Source organism: Mus caroli, chromosome 1 (genome assembly GCF_900094665.2).
Source record: "Mus caroli chromosome 1, CAROLI_EIJ_v1.1, whole genome shotgun sequence".
Taxonomy (NCBI): domain Eukaryota; kingdom Metazoa; phylum Chordata; class Mammalia; order Rodentia; family Muridae; genus Mus; species Mus caroli.
The window spans coordinates 126,941,105-126,964,819 of NC_034570.1; the positions used below are offsets into that span (position 1 = coordinate 126,941,105).

Genomic DNA, 23,715 nt, shown 5'->3' on the forward strand with positions numbered 1-23,715 from the left:
CCTTCCCTTGGCCTCTGGCACCCATCCCCAGAGATGAAGCCAGCCAAAGCAGATGATAAATAGACCCATTAATGCACTCATCTCCCAGCTGAGTCTCCGATGAAACGCAACTCCCAGAGGAGAGCAGAGGCTCCCTGGGTGCTGGAAACGCAGGGCAGCTTGCAGGGCAGACATCCCATAGTGTGGGGAAACATGAGGCCACAAATGTTATTTTTCAGGGGATCAAGTTCCCGAAGTTGGATCATCTGCCAGCAGAGCGCTTTTCCTCTTCCTCAGCTCCCTGGGATACGCCAGGGTGTATGTACCACAGATAGAGCAGATGCACCAAGGTTCCCTCTGTCTTGGAAAGAAGACTTATTGCTACTTAAAAATAACCAGAGGCTGGGGATGTGGCACAGTTGATGTAGGACTTCCCTCTGGTACCTGAAGCCCTGGGTTTGATCCCAAGTGCTACAAAACAAAACAAAAACAAAACAAACCTACCAGCACAAACAACAAAACCAGAAAGTAGTCAAGGGTCCAGCCTTGGGCAATGTTGAGTCTAGAGAGGATATCAGGAAGGGAAACTAACTAGTCAGTCCTCCTACTTCCATAGGAGACCACACCCTAAACACACGCTGAAGTGCTATGCCAGATGCACACAACACCAAGGGAAGCAAGGTAATTCCTCTTATGAAAACCATAGAGAAGCACTGCATAACCGCGGACACAGATGGAATACCTGGCTGGCATCTTTTTTTTTTTAAAGATTTATTTATTTATTATTATATGTAAGTACACTGTAGCTGTCTTCAGACACACCAGAAGAGGGAGTCAGGTCTCATTACGGATGGTTGTGAGCCACCATGTGGTTGCTGGGATTTGAACTCTGGACCTTCGGAAGAGCAGTAGGGTGCTCTTACCCACTGAGCCATCTCACCAGCCCCCTGGCAGGCATCTTAAGAATCGCATATATGGCCAGACTCATTCAGCCACAGTGATGATGAGTCTAATACCCCCTGTCTCTGTCAACCCTTGTGGGTACATATGTGTCACATGTGAGCCTCCTGTGTGCCTGGTATGGCAAGATGACCTTTAACCAGATGACAGATAAGGAAACTGAACCTTCCTGAGGTCATACAGCTGGTGTCCAAGAAGGGTCTAAATTCTCTCTTTTGTCCTTAACTTGAAACAAATCATGTATAAGTTAAAAGAAAACAAACACTTTACTGTATATGTGTATGCATATGGTGTGGGTGTGGTGTGGGTGTGCAGAAGACAGTTTTGTGGAGTCGTTTCTCTCTGTCCACTTTTTTTAAAGATTTATTTATTTATTATATGTAAGTACACTGTAGCTGTCTTCAGACACCCCAGAAAAAGCTGTCTTCAGATCTCATCACAGATGGTTGTGAACTACCATGTGATTGCTGGGATTTGAACTCAGGACCTTTGGAAGAGCAGACAGTGCTCTTAACCCCTGAGCCGTCTCTCCAGCCCTCTCTGTCCACTTTTATATGGGTTCTGATGCTTTAACCCAGGTCATTAGGCTTCCGTGACAAGCCCCTTTACCCACTGAGCCGTATTGCTGGCTCAGATTGTGTGTAACTCAACAGAAAACAAACAGACACAACCAACCTCTTTCCTCTGCTAGAGCAGAGAGTGAGTACACTTGAACATTTTTTATCTGTTAAGGCAAAGTGCTGTTGAGTCCTGGTGGCTGCCTCAGAGTCCTGACCCAGTGCACACCCTGAAAACCCCACTCTGAGACGGGGTCTGACCGGGTCTGCATCAGCTTTGTCAGGTTGAGAAGAACGGCTGCTGAAAGCACTTTTGGCCTTTCTGTTGTGAGTCCTTCTTCCGCTGGCCCAGGAGAGCCTGGGGTCCTGACTTCCCTTCCCACCCTTCTCCCTCACTATAGATTTGATTTAACTCATGAAACTCCTGTCCTCTCTTCAAAACTGCTTTGTCTTTCTTGAAGCTTTTTGTCCCCAAACTTTCTTTGGAAGAGGCGGTGATCTCCCAGCTTGCCTCTTGCTAAGGACACTGGAGCCACCATACACACCTAGAGTTTTATAGTTCATCAGAAACAAAACAAAACAAAACAAAACAAAACAAAACAAAACAAAACAAAACAAAACAAAACAAAAAATGGGTTCCAGGGGAAGTGACAGACATCCTAGGCTTAAATTGTCCCCTACAGCTACCATTGGCCACAAGCTCAGTAATGGCTTGCTGTACAAGGGAGAGGACTTGAGTTCAGGCCTCAGGACCCACATAAAAACCCAGGCACAGTGCTTGCATGGCTTACAATCCTTGGTCTGAGGAGGCAGAGCCAGGTGTGCTCCTGGAGCTTGTTTGTGGCCCTCCAGAATCTGGCTTCCAGTTCTGGAGAGACAGGGGTCCAGCATGGGCCGTGTGTGTGTGTGTGTGTGTGTGTGTGTGTGTGTGTATGTGTGTGTGTGTGCACGTATGCAGAAACAGGAAGCTGGGAGATCATATCTTTAACTGAAAGCAGGAAGCAAGGGCTGGAACTGTAGGGTCAGAGTTTAAGCTTTCCAAGGTCACCCAGTAATGGACTCCTCTAGTAATGGTGACACTTCCTAAAGAGTGCACCAGATACTGACACCAGCTGAGGACTGAATGTTCACATGCCTGAGCCTGAGAACACATGTCTCATTCAATTTTACAATATAGCTGTATATGTATATGTATATGTATATGTATATGTATATGTATATGTATATGTATATGTATATGTATATGTATATGTATATGTATATGTATGTGTGTATAATTTCACATTGTATTTCCTTTGGAATGTACAATATAAGATGGTATTTTTGTTTTTGTTTTTGTTTTTTTTGAGACAGGGTTTCTCTGTATAGCCTTGGCTGTCCTGGAACTCACTCTGTAGACCACGCTGGCCTCGAACTCAGAAATCCGCCTGCCTCTGCCTCCCGAGTGCTGGGATTAAAGGCGTGCACCACCACGCCCAGCTATAAGATGGTATTTTAAAAACATCTTTACAAGTCAGAGATAATTAGAAATTATTATCTCTTTTGTAGTCTCAAATGGAATTGAAAAACTGAGTGTGTCCTTTGCTTAAATAGGATTTGTTAAAACAAATAGTGGTACATGCTTTTAGTCCCAGGACCCAGGAGATTGAGGCAAATGGATGGATCTCTGTGAGTTTGAGGCCAGCCTGATCTACAAAGGAAGTTCCAAGACAGACATGGCTACACAAAAGCCCTGTCTTGAAAAATTCAAAAAATAACAATAAAAAAATTTAGTCATATCCATCACTTGGGAGGCAGAGGCAGATGGATCTCTAAGTTCAAAGCCAGCCTGGTCTACAGAGTGAGTTCCAAGACAGGCAGGGCTACACAGAGAAACCCTATCTTGAAAAACCCTAGATAGATAGATAGATAGATAGATAGATAGATAGATAGATAAATAAATAAATGTTTAAGCAATATAAGAAATGAATTCAGTGTGGTGGCTTTGTGCCTGTAATCCCAGCACCTAGGACACTGAGGCAGGAGCATCACCATTAGTGATACTTAAAAAACTAAATAGAAAGAAACGAAGGAGGGAAAGGCAGCAGAAGGCAGGAAGAGTGGGGCAGAGGGAAGGAAAGAAGGAATGGTAAAAAGAAAGGTTGTGGTTTTACCTGCTGTAATTTCTCTATTATTTGTTTATATTTAAGGCCAAGATTGCTTTCAATTGGCTTTTCTTTCCATTGAGATATAATTCATATACTATAAGATTCACCCTTCTGAAGTATGCAGTTCAGGGCTGGGCTGTAGCCCAGTGGTACAGCATTCGCCTCGCTTGTGTGAAGTCCTAGGTTCAGTCTCCAGTACTGCCCCAAAGGGGTGCAGTTAGATGGACTGGTTTGTTTTTTTTTAACCATACTAAAAAAGTTGTGCAATCACAACGTTTACTACCAAATTCCAAACTATTCTTTGATAACCTCCAAACCCTTTAGCAAGATGACAAGATGGCTCAGCTCATAAACGCACAGACCTCCAAGCCTGGTGACCTGAATTTGATCCCTGACTCTCACAAGTTTTCCTCTGACCTCCGTATGTGCACCCTGACACATATGCCCTGTGTCAATCACCAATCACGTATACTACTACTACTATAACCACCACCACCACCACCACCACCACCACCACCACCACCACCACCACCACTACCACCACCACCACCACCACCACCACCACCACCACCATCACCACCACTACTACTACTATTCTGGACCCTCCTATAGTCCTTGGGTTCTGATTTCTTTAAATTATGTGATTTCAAGCTTCCATAATTTGGAATAGCACTTTGTTCTTTTTCACGGCTGAATAGTTTTCCATTGTGTGGCTAACATTTCCATTTGTTTGCCCATTCATCAGTTGAGTGGTAACCACTTTGAGACTGTTGTGAATGATGCTGTTCTGGGCATTTTCTGTGGGCTCTTCTAGTTCTCTTGGCACGGAACTACTGGCTCTGTGGTAGCTTTGTGTGTAGCTATCTGAGCTCCACACTGCTTTCTAATACAAGCAGCACCATATATTCTTGTCTGTAGTGTGTGAGCATTTCAGTTTGTCCACATCCTTATTGATGGTTGCTATTTTCTGACACATCTAATGGGTGTGACGAATACCTGTAGAACAGAAGGGAGAATGCACGATGGGCATGGTAGCCTGTCTATAATCCCAGCGCCTCTCTCTTGACTACTTCTAAATGGCTTCCCCTAAGGAGGTGACCTCTGACTCTTGGCTCTAGTTATCGCCCTTCCCTCCAATCCCCAGCATTCACATCATGTTGAGGCCACTTAGCATCAGAGATTATAATGCCCCTTGGCCTGTTCTTTCACCCCTCAATCTTGACTCCATAGCAAGGGTGTCAAAGGCTGGAGGCAGGAGCCCATTGGTTCAGTGTGGGTAGAACAGCAGTGTGCAGGGAATTGCTGTCATTACTTGTTTAAGTGTGATAAGGATTCTGCACACTTATTTTTAAATGTTTTTATCTTATATTGGGTAAGGTGGTGCTTGTTTGTAATCCTGGTGCTCTAAAGGCAGAGGCAGGAGGATCACTACTAATGCAAAGGCAGCCTAGTCTATATAATGGTCTGATTGACTGGTCTAGGCCAGTGAAGGCTTTGTTGTGAGATCCTGCCTTCAAAAACAAACAAGAAGACAGTAAGAAGACAGCAAGGCTTAAGACTACAAGGCTTGAGAGCCCCTGCTGCTCCTGTCCATGTTGTTTCCCACCCACACACACCCATACACACCTACACCATGCTGTGACCTGAGTGACTTGCATGGGGAGGAGGCAGAGCAGATGCAAAGCAGTCACAGACCAGGTCACAAAGGACCTGTGTGCCCAGCAGGAAGTCAGGACTTGGACCCGAGAACATGGGTGCTCAGCAGTATATTTAACTTTGCAGCTGTGCCTCTGACTGTGTTCAGATGGCTCAGAAGGGAGGCAGACAGGAGGCAGGGAGGCCAGTTGGCAGGTGAGACATGACAGTCGTCCCAACAGCAGGAGATAGCGAGGGATCAAACAGCAGAGTGGCATTGGATAGTGAGGGAGCAAATGGGTATATATGAAGAGAACATGGCGAGAAAGGGAGAGTCAAGGCTGAGTCCCATATATGGGCCTGGGCATGGCATTCATTCCCTAAGATGGCCCAGCCAGGAAGGTGGTGATCTCTCTCCTGACATTCACTGGTCTCCTTTTAATTCCACCCCTCTCCCTCAGGCTTAAGGCTGGTCACAGTATTTGCAGGACCCAGTGCAAAATGAGACTTGTTCAGAATTAAGACTTTCAAGTGAAGGCAGGAAGGAGGTCAAGGTTGAGGTTGGCTTGGGCTACAATGGAAAAACAAATAGGGCCAAGAAGGAAGACTTGCAAGACAGTGAAAGGATAGCATCAAAAGAAGGCAGTCCCTTCTGAGTTGGGGACCCAGCAGTGCTACAGAGGCCAAGTGCTGGTCCCAATTAGGCCATTGTAGCTGCTTTGTTTAGAAAAGGCAGGAGGGTGGCTGGGTGGGAGCCAGAGCTCTGCTCAAACAGCTCCAGGCAGCAAGAGGACTGCATGTTCCTCCTGCCACCCTCCCCCCAAGATCCCCCGGGACTCAAGAGGGACCCGGCACTCTGAGACAAATAGCTTACTTTTAAGTAAATCTTTACAATGTTTCCAGGCTTGCTCAGCTTTCGGTCTCCGCTGAATGATAAGGCAGAAAGTAGCAAGCAAGCTTTTCCCAGAGTGCTCAAGTGGCTTGTTTGTCTCTCCAAAGAGATTTCCTGGTTTCTCCAAAAATGGGGCTTGCAACGAGCTACCCAGGGTGAGTCACCAGACCAGTTGGCAAAACAATGGAGCTGCCCCTCCAAGGACGTAGAAAGTCTGCCACATGGACTGCAAGCCCAGGCTGCAACCCTTTCAGGCATCTCAAATGGAAACCAGAACAACTGGCTTGAAAGGGTGTAGAACCTGCGTTCTAGGGCTGGTGAGAGGTGCAAGGTGAGCTCTCACCAGCCCTAGAAGCAGAGGCTCTGTGGAAGGAGGGAGGCCAGAGGGAGAGCACTTTCTCTTTTGGTGCCTCTGGCAGATTTGCCCCTCCAAGCCAGGACACCTCCCTCATTCAAAACTCAGTGACTGGAAATCCTGACTCCTCAAACTTCAAGCAGTCAAAGGTCCCCAACCCCTTTAGCTGAAGGTGCCAACAGATGACATGTTTTAAGAGCTCAGCCACCCAAGCTTGTACATCACATCACTCCTGGTTCCTCCCATCACTTCCAGAGGCAAGGCAGGCACAGATGCACATGGTCTCTTGCCCATGTGGTCAACGAAGACCATTTTCCTCAGGATCCCACAGCATCATATACCAGGAGATTACCTGGAAGGTGAAAACAAGTTGAATTTATGTTTACATCAACTCCAAGTCTTGTTTTTTTGAGACAGGGTCACCGTATGGCTAGTCCCAGATTTGTGATCCTCCTGCCTCTTAAGTACCAAGATTTCAGGTACATACTACCATACCTAGCAGACTTTAGTTTTTAGATTTATGTTTATTATTTTTAATTATGTATATGTGTGTAGGCCTGCCCACATGAGTTCAGGTGCCTTTAAATGTAGACAGGTGTGAACTAGCAGCCTAATGTGAGTTCTGGGAACTGAACTTTTTTTTGTTTTGTTTTGTTTTGTTTTTTGGTTGGTTTTGTTTTTGTTTTTTTTTTTGGTTTTTTTTTGTTTGTTTGTTTGTTTGTTTTGAGGCAGGGTTTCTCTGTATAGCCCTGGCTGTCCTGGAACTCACTTTGTAGACCAGGCTGGCCTCGAACTCAGAAATCAGCCTGCCTCTGCCTCCCAAGTGCTGGGATTAAAGGCGTGCACCACCACACCTGGCTGGAACTGAACTTTTAACCAGCTAAGCCATCCCTCCAACTCCTGAATTTTATTTTTTTTTCTATGGATTAAGCTATCCAATGATAATTTTCTGTCTTAGTGAATAACTCAACTTTTTGTTGATGAAATTCCCCCATCATAAAAGTACTTCAGATATTAAACATCTACTGGAAAAGAAACAGTGACGTTGTTACCTTGTGTCATATTTCAAAGTACTGCCCTGGATGACAAGCCTAGACTGACCCCTTCTCCTGCCAGCCAGAGCTCACCAGGGAGAAAGGGGAGGAGCTTGGAAAAGAGTGGGAAGAGCCCTGCAAAGGCCTAGCGCCTCCAATCTGAGGCAGAGCAGAGCTGAGCTGAGGAGGAAGGACAGGCAGGCCCTACGGGGAAGAGGCCAGCTGTCTACATCTGACCCTGAGGGCAGCTCGGCAGCCACTGACATACTTAAGCAAAAGAGGTGGCCTGAGAGGTGTGACCTCAGAAAGGCCTAATGGCTACAGTACCCTGTTCCTGGGGACAAGGCTGTCACCCTAACCCTGTGAGAGGAAGGATAGCCTGAACCAAGAGAAGTGTTTGGCAGAGATGAGGGATGCAGGCTAAACACTCATAAATAAAAAATGAAATAAATCATATACATATGATTTATTATATATGTGAGATATATAGATATAGATATAGATATAGATATAGATATAGATATAGATATAGATATAGATATAGATATAGATATAGATGATATAGATATAATCACACATGTGACCTGAGGGTGGCTAAGTTACCAGGGAAGAAAGTGGGAATGTGAAATTTGATCAGGTAACACTATTGTTAGTGTATCTGTGAGATTGGGGTCGAACTCCCCTACCCTGCGTGGCGAAAGGAGTTTGTCCTCAGCTAACTGACAATAAAGCCCCTTGCAGTTTGCATCAGGTGTGGTTTTCTCTCGAGTTCCTGGGGTGCCAGCCAGCTCATCCCGGGACTTGAGGGGAGGTCTCCCCAGTTTCGGGGGTCTTACATATCCACTAGAGGAAGAGACTCCTTTGAGGGAGGCTGAAGAGGATGCTAAAGCAAAAGAAAACCATGGATGGAGATTGAGGGAAGGATGCATGCTACAAAGAAGATCTGGTCCCTGCCAAATGTTCCCTGTGCAATTAAGACAAGGAATAAAAGACAGAGATGCTGGGCCAGGGAGAGGGCTCAGCAGGCACTTGCCAAGTGACACTCGTGACTGAATCCCATCCTAGGATGTAAAGGTGGAAGGAGAAAAGCTGCTCCTGAAAGGTGGGTCCACCCTCCATGTGTGCCTTGGCACAGGAGCCCACACGCATCATTCAGATGTGCGCACACTATTAATAGTATTTAAGTAAAATAAAATCTCAAAGATGGAAACCTGCTTTGGCAACAAGAGCAATCTGGCAAAACTAACTTCTGTAGTTCGGTCCTTCTGCCCCTGCCTGGGTGCTGAGGGGGAGGCAGGACTGTGTTGGTCTTCGGCGGAAAATGTGAGACTCTCTGAAGAAGTTAGAGGCAGGGTGGATCTTGGATAGAAATGTAGGTTGGAAATAGAAACCCGATTTACAGGGGGATGTGAGCATGTAGAGAGTGCGAGGAGGAACCAGGAGGGAAGGATTCAGAGGGAGGAGAGATGGTAAGCTTAGCCTGGGTCTCAGGGCAGGGAGGAGGAGGGGGAGGGTAAGGGAGGGGGAGAAGGGGGAGGAGAAGATCAAGGAGGAGAGTTTGCAGGTGTGACACAGGACAGTAGAAAGTCCTACAGCTGGCTTCTTGATCCTTTCTGGACCTCAGAGAAGATTCTCTGCAGGGGATAGAGGAGAATGAGAGTAAAGAGGCAATGAGAGAGAGAGAGAGAGAGAGAGAGAGAGAGAGAGTCCCAGCAACTGTGCAGAGCTGCGGGAGACCCCATATGGTCCAGCCAACAGGATGGTTTAATACATCCGATAGGATGTTATTCTGTCTTGAAAGAAAAAGGGAATGATGAGTCGACATTCATGAGATGTCCCCATTTCCTGGGTGATCTCCTCCATTTAGCAGAACGTATGTGTCTTTCTTAATGCTTGCGTCTTAGAGACAGGGTCTTGCTGTGTAGCCCTGCTAACCCACAACTTGCTACGTAGACCAGGCTGGCCATGAACTTACGTAGATCCTCCTCCTTCCCCAGTGTTGGGATTACAGCTTTTAAGTGTTCCAGTCTACAGATTCCTCAACAACTAGAGTATTGGTGATAAACTGGGTGAGAATTTAAGACTGAGAAAAGTAAGCATGTTTTGGAAAGATGACATTTATAGAGTAGTGTTCCAGAGGAAAGCACTAGAAAAAGTCATTAATGGAGGACAGAGCTGGGACAATGTGATGGTTTGTATATGCTTGGCCCTCGGGAGTGGCACTATTAGAAGGTGTGGCCTTGTTGAAGTAGGTGTGTCACTATGGGCCTGGGCTTTAAGACCCTCATCCTAGCTGCCTGGAAGTCAGTCTTCCACTAGCAGCCTCCAGATGAAGATGTAGAACTCTCAGCTCTCCTTGAACCATGCCTGCCTGGATGCTGCCATGTTCTCACCTTGATGATAATGGATGGAACCTCTGAACCTGTAAGCCAGCCCCAATTAAATGTTGTCCTTATATGAGTTGCCTTGGTCTTGGTGTCTGCTCACAGCAGTAAAACCCTAACTAAGACAGACAAAGATCTTAGCCTGAAGCTGAAAAACCTGTGGTTTGGAAAACAAATTTGGTCTCTTTCCAGCTGTGCAGTCCTTTGGGATAAAGTGGTAAAAATGGAGAATAAAATGGCCGTCAGCTCCTCCCCCTTCTGTCTCCCACTTCTGGCCCAGTGGGACAGGCTTCCTTGTTTATTGCATTCCTTTAAGGAACAACAGTGCTGGGCAGTCTCTGGGGACTAGCCTAGCTGGCTTAGCTGCCTCTTGGCTTCTACATCCTTCCTCTGCTTCAGCCGTCTTCAAGGTTACAGGAGAGGGAAGAAAAGAAGCCACAGAAGCAAGAAGGCTTCTCTTTGTGGACTCTAGAAAGTCTTAACACAGAAACCTTGTTCTACCCTCCCACCTGGCATTGGGCTAGCCTAGTCCAAACCTAGATCCAACCATTCAGCAGAGGTACAGACTGATCAGGGTCCTTATACCCTGGGCCTTGAATGTCTGTCCTATGGACCTAAGCTTATGGGAGAGCTAGTGGCTGGGCAGAGCCCTGAGTATCTCTCAGGATGGAGTGAAGTTTTGTTCTCCCCTGGCCCCTCTGCAGGATGTCCTTCTATCTTACCCCTGGCTTGGCTTGCCCTGGGCACATCTACCATACAAGCAGGTCACCTCTACCGGGCCTAACCAGCACCAGAGTAAGGTTTGGGGGTTGTGGCTCTGAGCCAGGACTGTGTTCCCAGCATTTGGAAGGCTAAAGAAGGAGGATTTTGAATTTGAGGTTAGCTGGGGCTACATTTCAAGACCCTGGGTCAGCCTGAGAGAGAGCTAATGAACATGTTTTTCAGATCTGCGGCCTCCCTAGGCACAGAGGCATTAGCATTCCGTAGCTTCTGGTAGTCATTGACTTGTATTCTGGTTCTGAATTTCAAATTTTATTTATTTATCTGCGTCAGTTCTTTAAGAATTTCATTCAGTGAGTTTTGACCATATTTCATGCCTCCCACAACTTCTGTCCATCCCTTCTTCCTACCCAGCTTCCTGCCCTCTTTTGATTTTCTCCACCCTTCAGGTCTGATTTGTGCTGAAGGTTTAGCTGACTTTATTTTAGGTGTATGAGTGAGTTGCTGCACGTGCGTGGGTGCACCATGTCTAAGGAAGTCAGAAGAGAGTGTGGGGTCCTCTGGAGCTGGGGTTACAGATGGTTGAGAGCCTCCACGTGGGCGCTGGGAACTGAACCGGGGTCCTTTGCAAAAGCAGTCATCTAACCACTGAACTACTGAGCCATCTCTCTACCCTAAAACCTTAAAAGGAAATCTCTCTTATTACATTTTATTTTATTGTATTTTTTTAAAATACGGAACAAATTTGCATGCCATCCTTGAGCGGGGATTGGGGGGTGCACTAATCTTCTCTGTATTGTTCCAAGTTCAGGGTGTGCATTGCCGAAGCGAGCACATTACATTTTATGTATTTGTGTTTTCTGTGTGAACAAGTGTGCTATGTATGGCACACATATGGAGATCACATAGGAACTCATACAGACAACTTTCAGGAGTTCGGTTCTCACCTTCTTCTACATCCTGAAAATTTAACTCAGGTCACCAGGGTTGGGGGCGAGCACCTTTATCTACTGGGCCATCATCTAAATGGCTTCAGGGTTTTTATTTGTTTGTTTCTTTTATTTTGTTTTGGAGACAGGGTTTCTCTGTATAGCCCTGGCTGTCCTGGAACTCACTCTGTAGACCAGGCTGGCCTCAAACTCACAGAGATCCTCCTGCCTCTGCCTCCCTAGTGCTGGGAGTAAAGGCTGCACCCCATAGCCCAGCCAGCACTGGCTTTAGTTTTTTATTGTACATTCTTTCTTTTCTCTGTGCTCTCTCTTCCCATCCCCTTAAAACCGTCTTAAATAGCCCAGATAGCTAACTTAGAATTTGATATGGAGCTGAGGCTGGCCTTGGATGCCTGGTCCTCCTGTCTCTACTTCCCAAGTGCTGGGGTTTTTGGTGTGGGCCACTGTGTCTGGCCTATAGACTGTCTGGCCTTCATCCCCTACACTAATATCTGGCTTCAGTTAATGGACATTATTCTCTCAATGCCAGAGTAGATTCTGTGTGTCCATGCTGTGTGCTAGGCAGACAGTAACTAGTAATGTGTGCCTGGTGGCCCCAATCCACTGGAAGAGACAGAGAGGCCGAGAAAGGGGCTAATACAAGGGAGGGAGGAAAGGCATCCGCGGGGCAGAGGTACAAGGAAAAGAGCCTGTCAGGGGTGACTTCTCCAAAACAGACCTTGGTTTAGGCTCCACTGACTCTGGGTGATAGGAAGGCTCAGACCCAGTGAAGGTGCACTGGGAAATGCCTGTGCCAAGAAGCAAAGTTGGAGGGGGTGCTGAGAAGAAACAAAAAAGTGAGGCCCAAGAGGGACCCCGTTCCACCGTGGGATCTATCTACCAGGCCTCTTTCTCCTCCAGGAGTCAGTCCCAGAGCCTCCTCATCCTGTTTCTCCTCTCTCGCTCTCCTCCATGCATGCCACGACCTCGAAGGACTTTGTCCTGTTCATTTCCACCAGGGGCCGTGCTGTCCTGCCAGCCTGCTTCTCAGATCACTTGTGGAACCATCCGCATTTCCTTTGGGTCTCCTCTTGCAAGTCTGGTTTTCTCATTACTACTCATTGAATTTTTAGCCTCAAAGCTCAGTGTCTCATAGAGAAACAGTGGGGAACAAACACAGGAACTTGACAGATTAAGGCAGCCTACAGTGAGGACCTTGGGCTGTGGTTCCATTCCTGATGTTGGGGAATTAGGAACTCATGGACATCAAATCCAGGTTTCCATCTCTGATGATGGCTGCTTCCTCCCCTTTCCTCCTGGAAGGCCTCTCCTCTTACCTAGATATGAAATCCAAAGGAAAGATGGGTGTCCCTGCTAGAGCACCCAAGGCTGACATTCATGCAGCACCCAAGTCTCTACAGAGATCTGGGCCTCATCAAACTCCACCCACAGAGTGGAGACTGCTGTTGCTCAAGTTGGCTGGCCACAACAGGACACTAGGATGCCAGAAGCGTCACTGCTTTTCTCAACCCGGTGGGCCACTGGTGGTTTGATCTGGACTGGTGAGCTAGCTCAGTAATAGAGCTTTTCTCTAGTTTTTGTAAGTACCTGGGTTCCGTCCCCAGAACCTTGAAGAAGATGGTCTTCTTACCACTTATTCCTCATATACCCAACCCATGCCTGTCTCTCAACTCAGCATTTCCCAGGTAGGCAGGCTTACCTGAGTGCCCAGTATGACCCTTCTGAAACCCTGAGCTTTTGGGAAGCTGTGTTCAATGGCCTGAAGCCTTTGGAGATAAGGAAGCCACAATCCTGTCCCCCACAAATTATATGTGTCTTCCAACTAGGTGCCCAGGGTGGGAACAAGCTGGCTAAGGCATAGCTAATCTCTGCTGTGGAAGGGTCATGTGTGGAGGGTCTGCCTGAGCCCGACACCCCCATTTATGACAGTCTACTGAGGACTCTTTGAGGATGGTGCACTAGGCTCTTATCAGCAGTAAGTACCTAGGGAGCTCTTAGGCCATGGAAGGACCTTGCCAAGTATCTCATACCCCTTCCTCTCCCGTTCTTTCACCCTAGGGGCTGTAAGCTCCCTAGGCAAAAAGTCCTCTGCATGCTCAGAAAGTCCTGGAAGGGGCTGTCAGGGTAGCTCAGTTGGTAGAGTGTTTGCCTCATGTGCACAAGACCCTTTGATCTACAGCACACCCTGAGCCTGACGTGGCTAAGCACTCAGGAGGTGGAGGCAGGGGGATCAGAAGTTCAGGGTTGTCCTCAGCTACTCTGTGAGTTGAGATCAACTGGAACCTACATGAAACTCCATGAGAAAAAGCCAGTGAGAGGCAGCTCTGCAGCCCCAAAGCACACAGATCAATGAGAGGAGTTCTGCTTTAGGCTCTAATTTCACATAGTTTGCTGTGCAGTTGGGGTGTGATGGTGTGTGTGCATGGTGTGTGTGTGTGTGTGTGTGTGTGTGTGTGTGTGTGTGTGTGTGTGTGTGTGAAACCCTTCCCAAAGCAACCTGGTCTCATCCCAGCTTCCTATCCTCCAGGTAGGCTCCTGGCATCTGAGACATAGTCATTTCTTTTTCTATGGAAAAGTTCAAATTGTAGTTCCCTTGGCCAGCGAGTAAGCGTTCAATTTTACCCACTATAAAATTCTAAAAACACTTTTGGGAACAAAAGATCTCAAGTAGGACAAGGACAAGGGGATCGGACCCTAATGGTGGCTTCAGTGAGTCTTTCTCCTCTCTCCTCTCTCCTCTCTCCTCTCTCCTCTCTTTCTTAATTTGAGACAGGGTTTCTCTGTGTAGCCCTGGCTATCCTGGAACTCACTCTGTAGACTAGGCTGGCCTTAAACTCAAGAGATCTGCCTACCTCTGCCTCCAGAGTGCTGGGATTAAAGGCCAGCTCCACCACACCTGGCTCCTGGCAGTTTTCCTAAGGCTCTCAGAACAGTCACATCATGTCTCCTTTCCAGCCCTTCTTGGCAGGGGAGCTTGATCTGAGTTCTGGCCCCAGCACACAGCCAGTTGAGAAACTAGGTGAGGAATCCCAGGGGACCAGCTCTGTTGTGCATGCCACAAGAGGTTGGAGGGCCACACAACTATGTAAAGACACATGGGGAGTTTGCACACAGGCCAACTGTATGCAGAACCAACAGGCTTCCATACCCTGAAGACAGAATATTTCTAGAGCAATCTGGAATTTTCCTGACAGTTCTGAGGGGAAGCAGAGGCTTTCTAGGACAGTAGTTGTACTTCTCAGAGCTGTGTAACGAGCTGCCTCAGAGCAGGGCACCCACAGGCCACCAATGCACATGGCACGACTGTGTGCCTGGAATGCTACAGTCCCCATATGGCAGGGGACCCTCCAGGAGAATCTGGAATCTTCATTGTCACTCCAGGTAGAATGAAGCAGGAGCCTGGAAGGAGTTCACTCCCTCTGTCCCCAGTAGCCCTGGCTGGGGTGTCTGTTTTGCCCTTCACACCAGCTTGAAAGGGAGCTGTTTTCTCAGGGGATTTATGGCCAGCTCCTCTCTGCCCTCCCTTCTGCAAACAGATGGCACTGGTAGCTTTGGGGACTTGGACTAGGAAGTCATGGGGCAGCTGGGGTCGGAGGAGCAAAGGGCCAAGATTTGGGGTTCTGAGAGAATGTATAGAACCAGGATGGAGAGGTGGCGAGGGGTTTGCATTCTGCAAGCAGGACTAGGAGACACTACCACATGTTTCTCTTGCTCTGCTGGTGAAAGAACAGCCTCGATCCTGGAGGAAACAGCTGACCAGGGCCAAAGGCAAGAGGAGACCTGGCAAGCCCTAGCTCTCCACACTGAGGCTGCCCGTGCTGTGACACTCCACAGACCACCAAGGTCAACAGCAACATTGCTAAGACCTGGAAGCAATGTCCAACAAAGACAGAATGGGAGACTCAGAGCCACCACTCCAATCTAGAGCTCAGGCTGGGGCGATCTGGTTGCTTCCAGTTGGAGAGTCTTCCAAGGCCGCCCAGATCCTGGAAATGCAGGAAGAGTGGCTTTGAACCTCTGAAGCAGGGTCACCTCAGACTTGCTGGGGGAAGAAACAAATGTGTCTGAATTGGAGGCAGTGGCATCCCAGCTGGAGGGGGGGAGGTTCACTGCAGGCATCCCTGCCTCCTAGGCAAGGTGCTGGAGAGGGGGTTCATAAGCAAAGACAATTCCCTTCCAGCCTTTCTATGGGCAGCTTTCCAGGGACCATCTACAAACTTGCTCTTCACAGCTGTGTGGGGCCAAGGAGACGCCTCATCATCAGGCAAAGAAAGAGATAGCTAGGATAGAGTTAGCCTGAGCTAACAGGGCTCCACAGTACAGAGCCCTTTGTTCTTGCCTTCAATGAGCTCTCACTTTCAAATAGACAAACCTCTCCTCTCCTCCTCTGTTGGCCCTGGAAATGTTGGCATGGTGGCTTCTCTGTAATCAGATATGACTTTACAGGAAGTGGCTTCCAGAGTATCTGGTGATGGGGACAATGCTGTTTTGTTCACTGAAGTCCTCGGGGGCTGCTTTTAGCAAACAAGACACCATCACATGGCCACAGGCCTGGAGGAAACAGGTGAGGAGTTGTTTCTCACCTCTGACCCCAGGAGAGGTCCCTTCATGTGTCACAGGCCACCGGAGGTTCTCTACGGTCATCCTTTCCATAGTCTAGTCTCTGTGCATGACTCTAGCTAGACTCCAGACCTACCCCTCAGGGCTTCCTGTAACCTTTAATCTGTTCCCAGAAGGAACAATCATACTGCCTAGATCCCTCATCTGAAGGCTGATAGACCTTCGTCCTCTTGAGTTCTTTGTTACATTTAACCTAAACTCCTTTTTTTCTATAGATGATGAAAGGTCAGGTAAGGTCTAGAGATAGCCAGCACCGGCAAAAAAATAACCCGTGGAAGCCATCAGGATGCACAGTATTAATCCTACAAACAAAACCAAGCCACCAGCCCAGACTCCCTCTCAGATAAGTATAAGGAGGAGGCTTGGCTATGTGCAAGGAGCTGGACTTTGCAAAATCCCAGGCCTGGGAGCAGTCTGTGCTCCTTCTCCTTTTAAGGCAAGGTCTGAGCTCCCAGAGCTGAGCTTGCTCCAACATGCCCCAGCCCCATTCATTCCTGCTATTTGGAGGAAAGCAGTGATTAATCAACCTTTCCCCACCCCCACTCAGCCCCGTTTACATTTGGTTCTTTTTAAAGCGTTGGCACACCTCTTGGTAGAGCTCAGTCAACCTAGACCCCAGGTCCAGGGTATGACTGGAGGAGTGGCAGCTGGTGTCTGATAAGGTCAAAGGTCAGGGTGTGAGAGGTCTGGGAAGAGAAAGGGTTAAACTGTAAAGATCAAGTCTTACTTGAGGGGTTCTGAGTTAGGGGTGGGAGTGGGGGTTGATCTGTGAGGCTCTGTGGGTGGCGTGACACTCAGGCAAGAGGAGTGTGGAGCAGGTGGGGCACGGAGCCTTAACCTCCGAATGGGAAAGATCAGATACTCTTGTATTAACTTGATGGCTGCTATTGAGACAGTTGGGCCTGAGTTCCAGATTGCCTAAACCTGCCCAGTCCAGTTGGTTGTCATCTCTGTGGATCTCAGCCTCCCTTGAAGGGCAAGCCTGCAAGCTGAGCAGTTCGGGCGTTCTGGGGAGGTGTTTGAGCGGTAAACAGTAAGTAGATGGGCACGTCTGGGGAGCAGAGAGAGAAAGAAGGTAGCAGGCTCTGTCCCTCCAGAACTTTGCTCAAGACGCTGTCTGAGCTAGTGCTCTCCATCACGTTCATGCAACAAAAGGAGGGTGTTAAGGGCCCAGTGAGATGGGATGGGAGAAGTGATTCCCAGGCTAACCTAAGGAGGTCTTATAAAGGAGCCCTAAATGGAAAGCTGCTCCAGGTAATCTGATGGGCCACAGCTCCCAGGGATCCAGAGTAAGAGTGAAGGGGCTCTGTTCACCACACAGCTCCAGTGACACGCAGTACAGCTGTATACTCTCTGGGCTTAAGGTTGAAAGGGGCACAGTCCAAGGCCCTGACTCCCAGGCCTCCAGCCCTTGCCTGTCTGGTGTGATTGTGGGAAAGAAGTCAAAAAAACCAACCAACCAAAAAAACCCAGGGCTGGTCCCTACTAGGGTGTTTGCAATGCAGGCACAACCTCTTCTCTCTCCCCTCTGGGAAGGGAGGGGGTAAGGAAGGACTGTATGGCCAGAGGGTACCATGGACTGTTGCTCTTCCAAACCCTGCCTCTCCCTTGTCCTACACTCTGTCGGGCACACCTGAAAGAAAGAAGCCCTTCCTGGTCTCTCTTCACTGTAAAAAAAGAAAAACAGTGCAGGAAAAGATCTCAGGGGCATCCCTTAGGGACACATCCCTTGCTCCTGACTCTCCATCTTATGGCTAGTCAAACGGCCTGTGTCATCTACTGCTCCCTCTGCATCTTCTGTAGGGAAGAGAAGCAAGCACTGTGGAATGGGCAAAGGCTTGCAACTCTGCAGAGGAAGCAAGAGGGCTTTGTGGAGGTGCTGGGTGGCCCATGGAGGTGCTGGGTGACCCATGGAGGTGCTGGGTGGCCCATGGAGGTGCTGGGTGACCCATGGAGGTGCTGGGTGGCCCATGGAGGTGCTGGGTGACCCATGGAGGTGCTGAGTGGCCCATGGAGGTGCTGGGTGGCCCATGGAGGTGCTGGGTGGCCCATGGAGGTGCTGGGTGGCCCATGGAGGTGTTGGGTGGCCCATGGAGGTGCTGGGTGACCCATGGAGGTGCTGGGTGGCCCATGGAGGTGCTGAGTGGCCCATGGAGGTGCTGGTGACCCGTGGAGATGCTGGAGGCCCGTGCTGCCTGAACACTCAAGCCTCTACCAACTGAAGCTGATTCCATCTCAGGGTCTCTCCAGACAACATCACAGCATCTGTAATCAAAATAAAGAGTCATAGAGTCCTAGATCCTAACTGCAGTAGGATGCCTTCAGTGGTTTCCGGGGCTCTGAAGGAGAAGGACTTGTCCCTCACAAAGTTGTCCCTCTTCCTCCTCTTCCTTCTCCTCCTCTTCTTCTTTCTCCTCCTTCTCCTCCTCCTCCTTTTCTTCCTTCTCCTCCTCCTTCTCCTCCTCTTTCTCTTTCTCCTTCTCCTTCTTCTCCTTCTTTGGATAAGATTTTACTACGTAGCCCTTGCTAGCCTGGAACTCACTACCTAGACCAAGCCGGTCTCAAACTCACAGAGATTTGATATCCTCTGTCTCCCTAGTACTAAAACTAGAGGCATGTACCACCATGCTTGGCCCTATCAAAGTCCTTACTAAACAATAAAGACGACAAAACTGTGGACTGTTAAAGAAGGACACACATTTGATGGAACTATTCAGCTCTATTATGTCTACCTAATTAATTAGTTCCTTTTTACTTCAAGGGTGTACATATGTATGTATATGCACATATATTCATTCAGTGGTACAGAGAATAGAATTTAGAAATATCCTTAGTTGGTAAAATAAAATATTAGCAACACTATCTTGATCATTCCAACATTTTTCCCTTTTACAAATGTATTGACTTTAGCTCGGTGGTAGATACATTTGCCTAGCATGTTTTGATCCTTAGCAACACACACACACACACACTTACAAAATTCATTATCTGAAGCCCTTGACTTCCCAGGGAGCAGGCTGGATTATACAGAAGGATAGGAAACATTAATTATGAATGCAGAATGAATGCAAGGGGAGCCAGACACTCAAGGAGTCAGCCAACTGACATTTTAATGTATCTCATGTGTTATAATTAGTATGTGTGTGCTTGTGAGTGCACACACAAGTATGCACACATATGCTCAGAGGACAACTTTTAGGAACTGGTTTTCTTCACCATAGGACCTAGGGATCAAAAGATCACCAGGCTTGCGTGATGAGTGCCTTTGCCTCTGAGCCAACTAACCACCCTCTTTAAGTTATATTACAACATAAATGTGGAGCAGGAGAAATGGGTTAGTAGGTAAGAGCTCTTGGTGCTTTGGCTAGGCAAGCATGGTGGTGGCCTTTAATCCTAACATTTGGGAGGTAGAGGCAGGTGGATCTCTGTGAGTTTAAGGCTAGTCTGTCCTACATAGCAAGTTCCAGGACAGCCAGGGCTACATAGTGAGTTGTCTCAACATCCAACCCTTACCCCTTTCCAAAACAACAAACAAACAAACAAACAAACAAAAAACACAGGGCACTGGCTGCTCTTGCAAAGTACCCAGGTTGGGTTTCCAGCACCCACATGGGTACTCACAAGCTTGTGTGACTCCAATTCCAGGGGATTCAGTGCCCTCTTCTGCCCTCTGTGGGAACTGCAGGCATGTGGTGTACATACAAGCATGCAGGCAAACACACATAAAAAATAAAAATAAGTTTGTTGTTTTCTTTTCTTTTCATTTTGTTTTTCTGGTTTTTTTTTAATTGTTTTCTTTTCATTTGGTTTTGTTGGCCTCATAGCCACCTGCCTCTACCTTCCAAGTGCTGGGATTAAAGGTGTAAGCCACCATTGCCCAGCATAAATAAGCCTTTAAAAAAATATTTTTAGCGGGGCAGTAGTGGCACATGCCTTTAATCCCAGAACTTGGGAGGCAGAGGCAGGTGGATTTCTGAGTTTGAAATCTACAGAGTGAATTGCAGAACAGTCATACACACACACACACACACACACACACACACACATATAATGGTATCTTATGTGTATAGGCATTTCCCCTGCATTTATGTCTGGGTACCACTTGGATGCCTGGTATCCAAGGAGCTGAAGGAGGGCATCTGAAGTAACATGTGGTTGTTAGACTCCATGTGGGTACTGGGAATTTTTTTTTAAAGATTTATTTATTTTATGTATATGAGTACACTGTAGCTGTACAAATGGTTGCAAGCCTTCATATGATTTTTGAGAATTGAAATTTAGGACCTCTGCTCTCTCCAGTCAAACCCTCTCGCTCCCGTCGACCCAGCTTGCTCTGGCCCAAAGATTTATTTATTATTATAAGTACACTGTAGCTGACTTCAGATGCACCAGAAGAGGGCATCAGATCTCATTACGGATGGTTGTGGGCCACCATGTGGTTGCTAGGATTTGAACTCAGGACCTTCGGAAGAGCAGTCTCTTACCCGCTGAGTCATCTTGCCAGCCCCTATGGGTGTTGGGAATTGAACCTGAGTCCTTCTTAACCCCTGAGCCATCTTTCCAGTCCAACAAGTACGTCTTTAAAAAAAAAAAAAAAGATAAATGCAAACAAATCTATGGTAATGAACACTCAACACTATAAACAGGACAGTGGTTTTCTGGCAAGAATGGTTTCCTTCAGTCTACTATGTGTGTATCAGGAAACTAAGTTTTCACCCGTGACTGAAAAGGTCTAAGATGCTCTGTGGAGGAGCCGATGTCTGCAGGATTCCAGGTGCATGTGGCCCAAACCTGAGGCCATGAGGCTGATGTTAATCCACTCTCTTGAGTCCAGAACCCAGTCCTACCTCTACAGAACTCAACCGAAGAAGGCTGTCAACCTTCCCCTAGTTAAATGTCCTTCAAAAGGTCACTTAGACAAGCCCCTCCCTGGCTGGTCTGCACATGCGCTCCCTCCCTCTGTGGCCAGCTCTACATGTTTATTTTTCTTTTCTGAATTCTTAGGAAAGCAAGCAAGTGGGGAGGAAGACAGATGCCAAGAATGGAGAGGAGAAGGACAGCAATGCCAGCAGAAAGGCCCCAGGCCCCAGACAGGACTCAGACCTGGGCAAGGAGCCGAAGAAGGGCGTTTTAAAGAAAAGCTTCTCCAGGGATCGAGAGGAGGCCGATGGCAGAGGGGGTGAGAAGCCCAAGGAGGAGAAAGTCATCAGGGGCATTGACAAAGGCAGGGTCAGGGCTGCCGTGGACAGGAAGGAGTCCGGGAAGGATGGCAAAGAAGAAAGGGCAGCCGCCACCTCGAGAAAGGAGGAAGAGAAGACAGGAAGTGTCAGGAACTCAGGCCTGAGCAGAGACAAAGACAAGAAGAAAGAAGAGGTGAAGGAGCCCAGCAAGAAAGAGGAGGTGAAGCTGACAGCAGAGAGCAGAAACACAGTCGGGAGACAGGAGGACGGGAAGCTGAAAGAGTCAAGCGAGGAGAACAAGAAACCAGAGGACGAGGGCATAGGCTCTGGGCGCAGAGACTGGAGAAAAGAGGATGAAAAAGTTAAGAAGGAAGAAGACCAACCTGACAAAGAAGTCAGGGAAGAGAGCAAAACCAAAGCCCCGGAGAAACAGGTGCCCAGTGGCCCCAGCAAGCCCTCTGATGGGCAAGCCAGAGCAGAAGAGGAAGCAGCTCCCAGCATATTTGATGAACCTCTGGAGAAAGTGAAGAACAACGACCCAGAGATGACGGAGGTGAATGTCAACAACTCAGACTGCATCACCAACGAGATCCTGGTCCGCTTTACGGAGGCCCTGGAGTTCAACACTGTGGTGAAGGTGTTTGCCTTGGCCAATACTCGGGCTGACGACCACGTGGCCTTTGCAATTGCTATCATGTTAAAGGCCAATAAGACCATCACCAGCCTCAACCTGGACTCCAATCACATCACTGGCAAAGGCATCCTGGCCATCTTCCGGGCCCTCCTCCAGAACAACACGCTGACAGAGCTGCGCTTTCACAACCAGAGGCACATCTGTGGGGGCAAGACTGAGATGGAGATCGCCAAGCTGCTCAAGGAGAACACCACCCTGCTCAAGCTAGGCTACCATTTTGAGCTGGCAGGACCCCGGATGACTGTCACCAATCTGCTCAGCAGAAACATGGACAAGCAGAGACAGAAACGGCTGCAAGAGCAAAAGCAGGCCCAGGAAGCCAGCGGAGAGAAGAAGGACCGGCTGGAGGTACCCAAGTGCGGGGCCCTGGCCAAGGGCTCCCCCAAACCTTCACCCCAGCCGTCTCCAAAGCCTGCTCCAAAGAACTCACCCAAGAAAGCAGGTGTTCCAGCAGCCCCGCCTCCCCCTCCCCCTCCACTGGCTCCACCCCTTATCATGGAGAACCTAAAGAACTCACTCTCACCAGCTACCCAGAGGAAGATGGGAGACAAAGTGCTCCCTGCCCAGGAGAAGAACTCGCGTGACCAGCTCCTGGCTGCCATCCGTTCTAGCAACCTTAAGCAGCTGAAGAAGGTAAGAGGTGGCAGGCAGGGCCAGGGGGCTGGGACAGTCCTAGGCTTGTAGGAGAAGGCAGGGTACAGAGGGGATTGCACACTGAGGAGCCCACGTCAGGCCACAGGGCCTCAGACTCCCAGGACTTGTCAGTCATTCAACCTCCACCAAGCCACATCCTTTCTCTTAGAGGGAAGGCCTTTTGCTTTCTTTAAAGCTCTTCCTTTAAAGCTCTTCCTCTGGACTCCCAGTCATCCCCCTTCTCCAGCTGTAGTGACAGCTGCCAGGAATGGAGAAGTGGCCTCTATATACACAAGGATGCCAGAGGTCCTGGCATACGGCCTTTCTTTTTTTTTTTTTTTTAAGATTTATTTATTTATTTATTATATGTAAGTACACTGTAGCTGTTTTCAGACACTCCAGAAGAGGGCGTCAGATCTCATTACGGATGATTGTGAGCCACCATGTGGTTGCTGGGATTTGAACTCCGAACCTTCGGAAGAGCAGTCGGGTGCTCTTACCCACTGAGCCATCTCTCCAGCCCCCGCATACGGCCTTTCTTTTCTCCAGCTTTTCAAACAAAAATCATCTTTGTTCTACTCTGTCCACTCTTAGGATCAGTCCAAGTCCATGGGCCAGTCTCTCCTAAAGGTCACCCCTTGGGAGTGTGTACTTTTAATTACCAGTGCCTTGGACACAGGACTGTCTCAGTATCTCTTGATTTTCACATCCTGGCCTTCTGCAAGTCCCACGTGAGTGACAGAGCGTAGAATCATTTGCCTTCCTGACTGGACACTCGGCGTACCTCACCAGCATTTTTGACTAAAGACCAAAACATAAAGGAGAGGCCTGCTGGCATCCAGAGGCTGCTTGCTGGCATCTGGTTTTCACAGAAAGGAAAAATGCGCTCTTGGTGCCAATGTCACATACACTCGCCTCCACAGACACATACACTCCCCCCACAGACACATACACTCCCCCCACAGACACATACAC

At 48.2% G+C, this 23,715-nt stretch overlaps 1 protein-coding gene across 1 annotated transcript in view; it reads left to right on the forward strand.

Annotated features, from left to right (window-relative positions):
* The window catches only part of Lmod1 (leiomodin 1), a 45,860-nt gene that overhangs the window by 17,194 nt on the left and 4,951 nt on the right, over positions 1-23,715 (forward strand). The window contains exon 2 of the mRNA XM_021169492.1: positions 21,238-22,740. Coding sequence (XP_021025151.1) covers positions 21,238-22,740 — 1,503 coding nt within the window. The remainder of the gene's footprint in view (positions 1-21,237; positions 22,741-23,715) is intronic.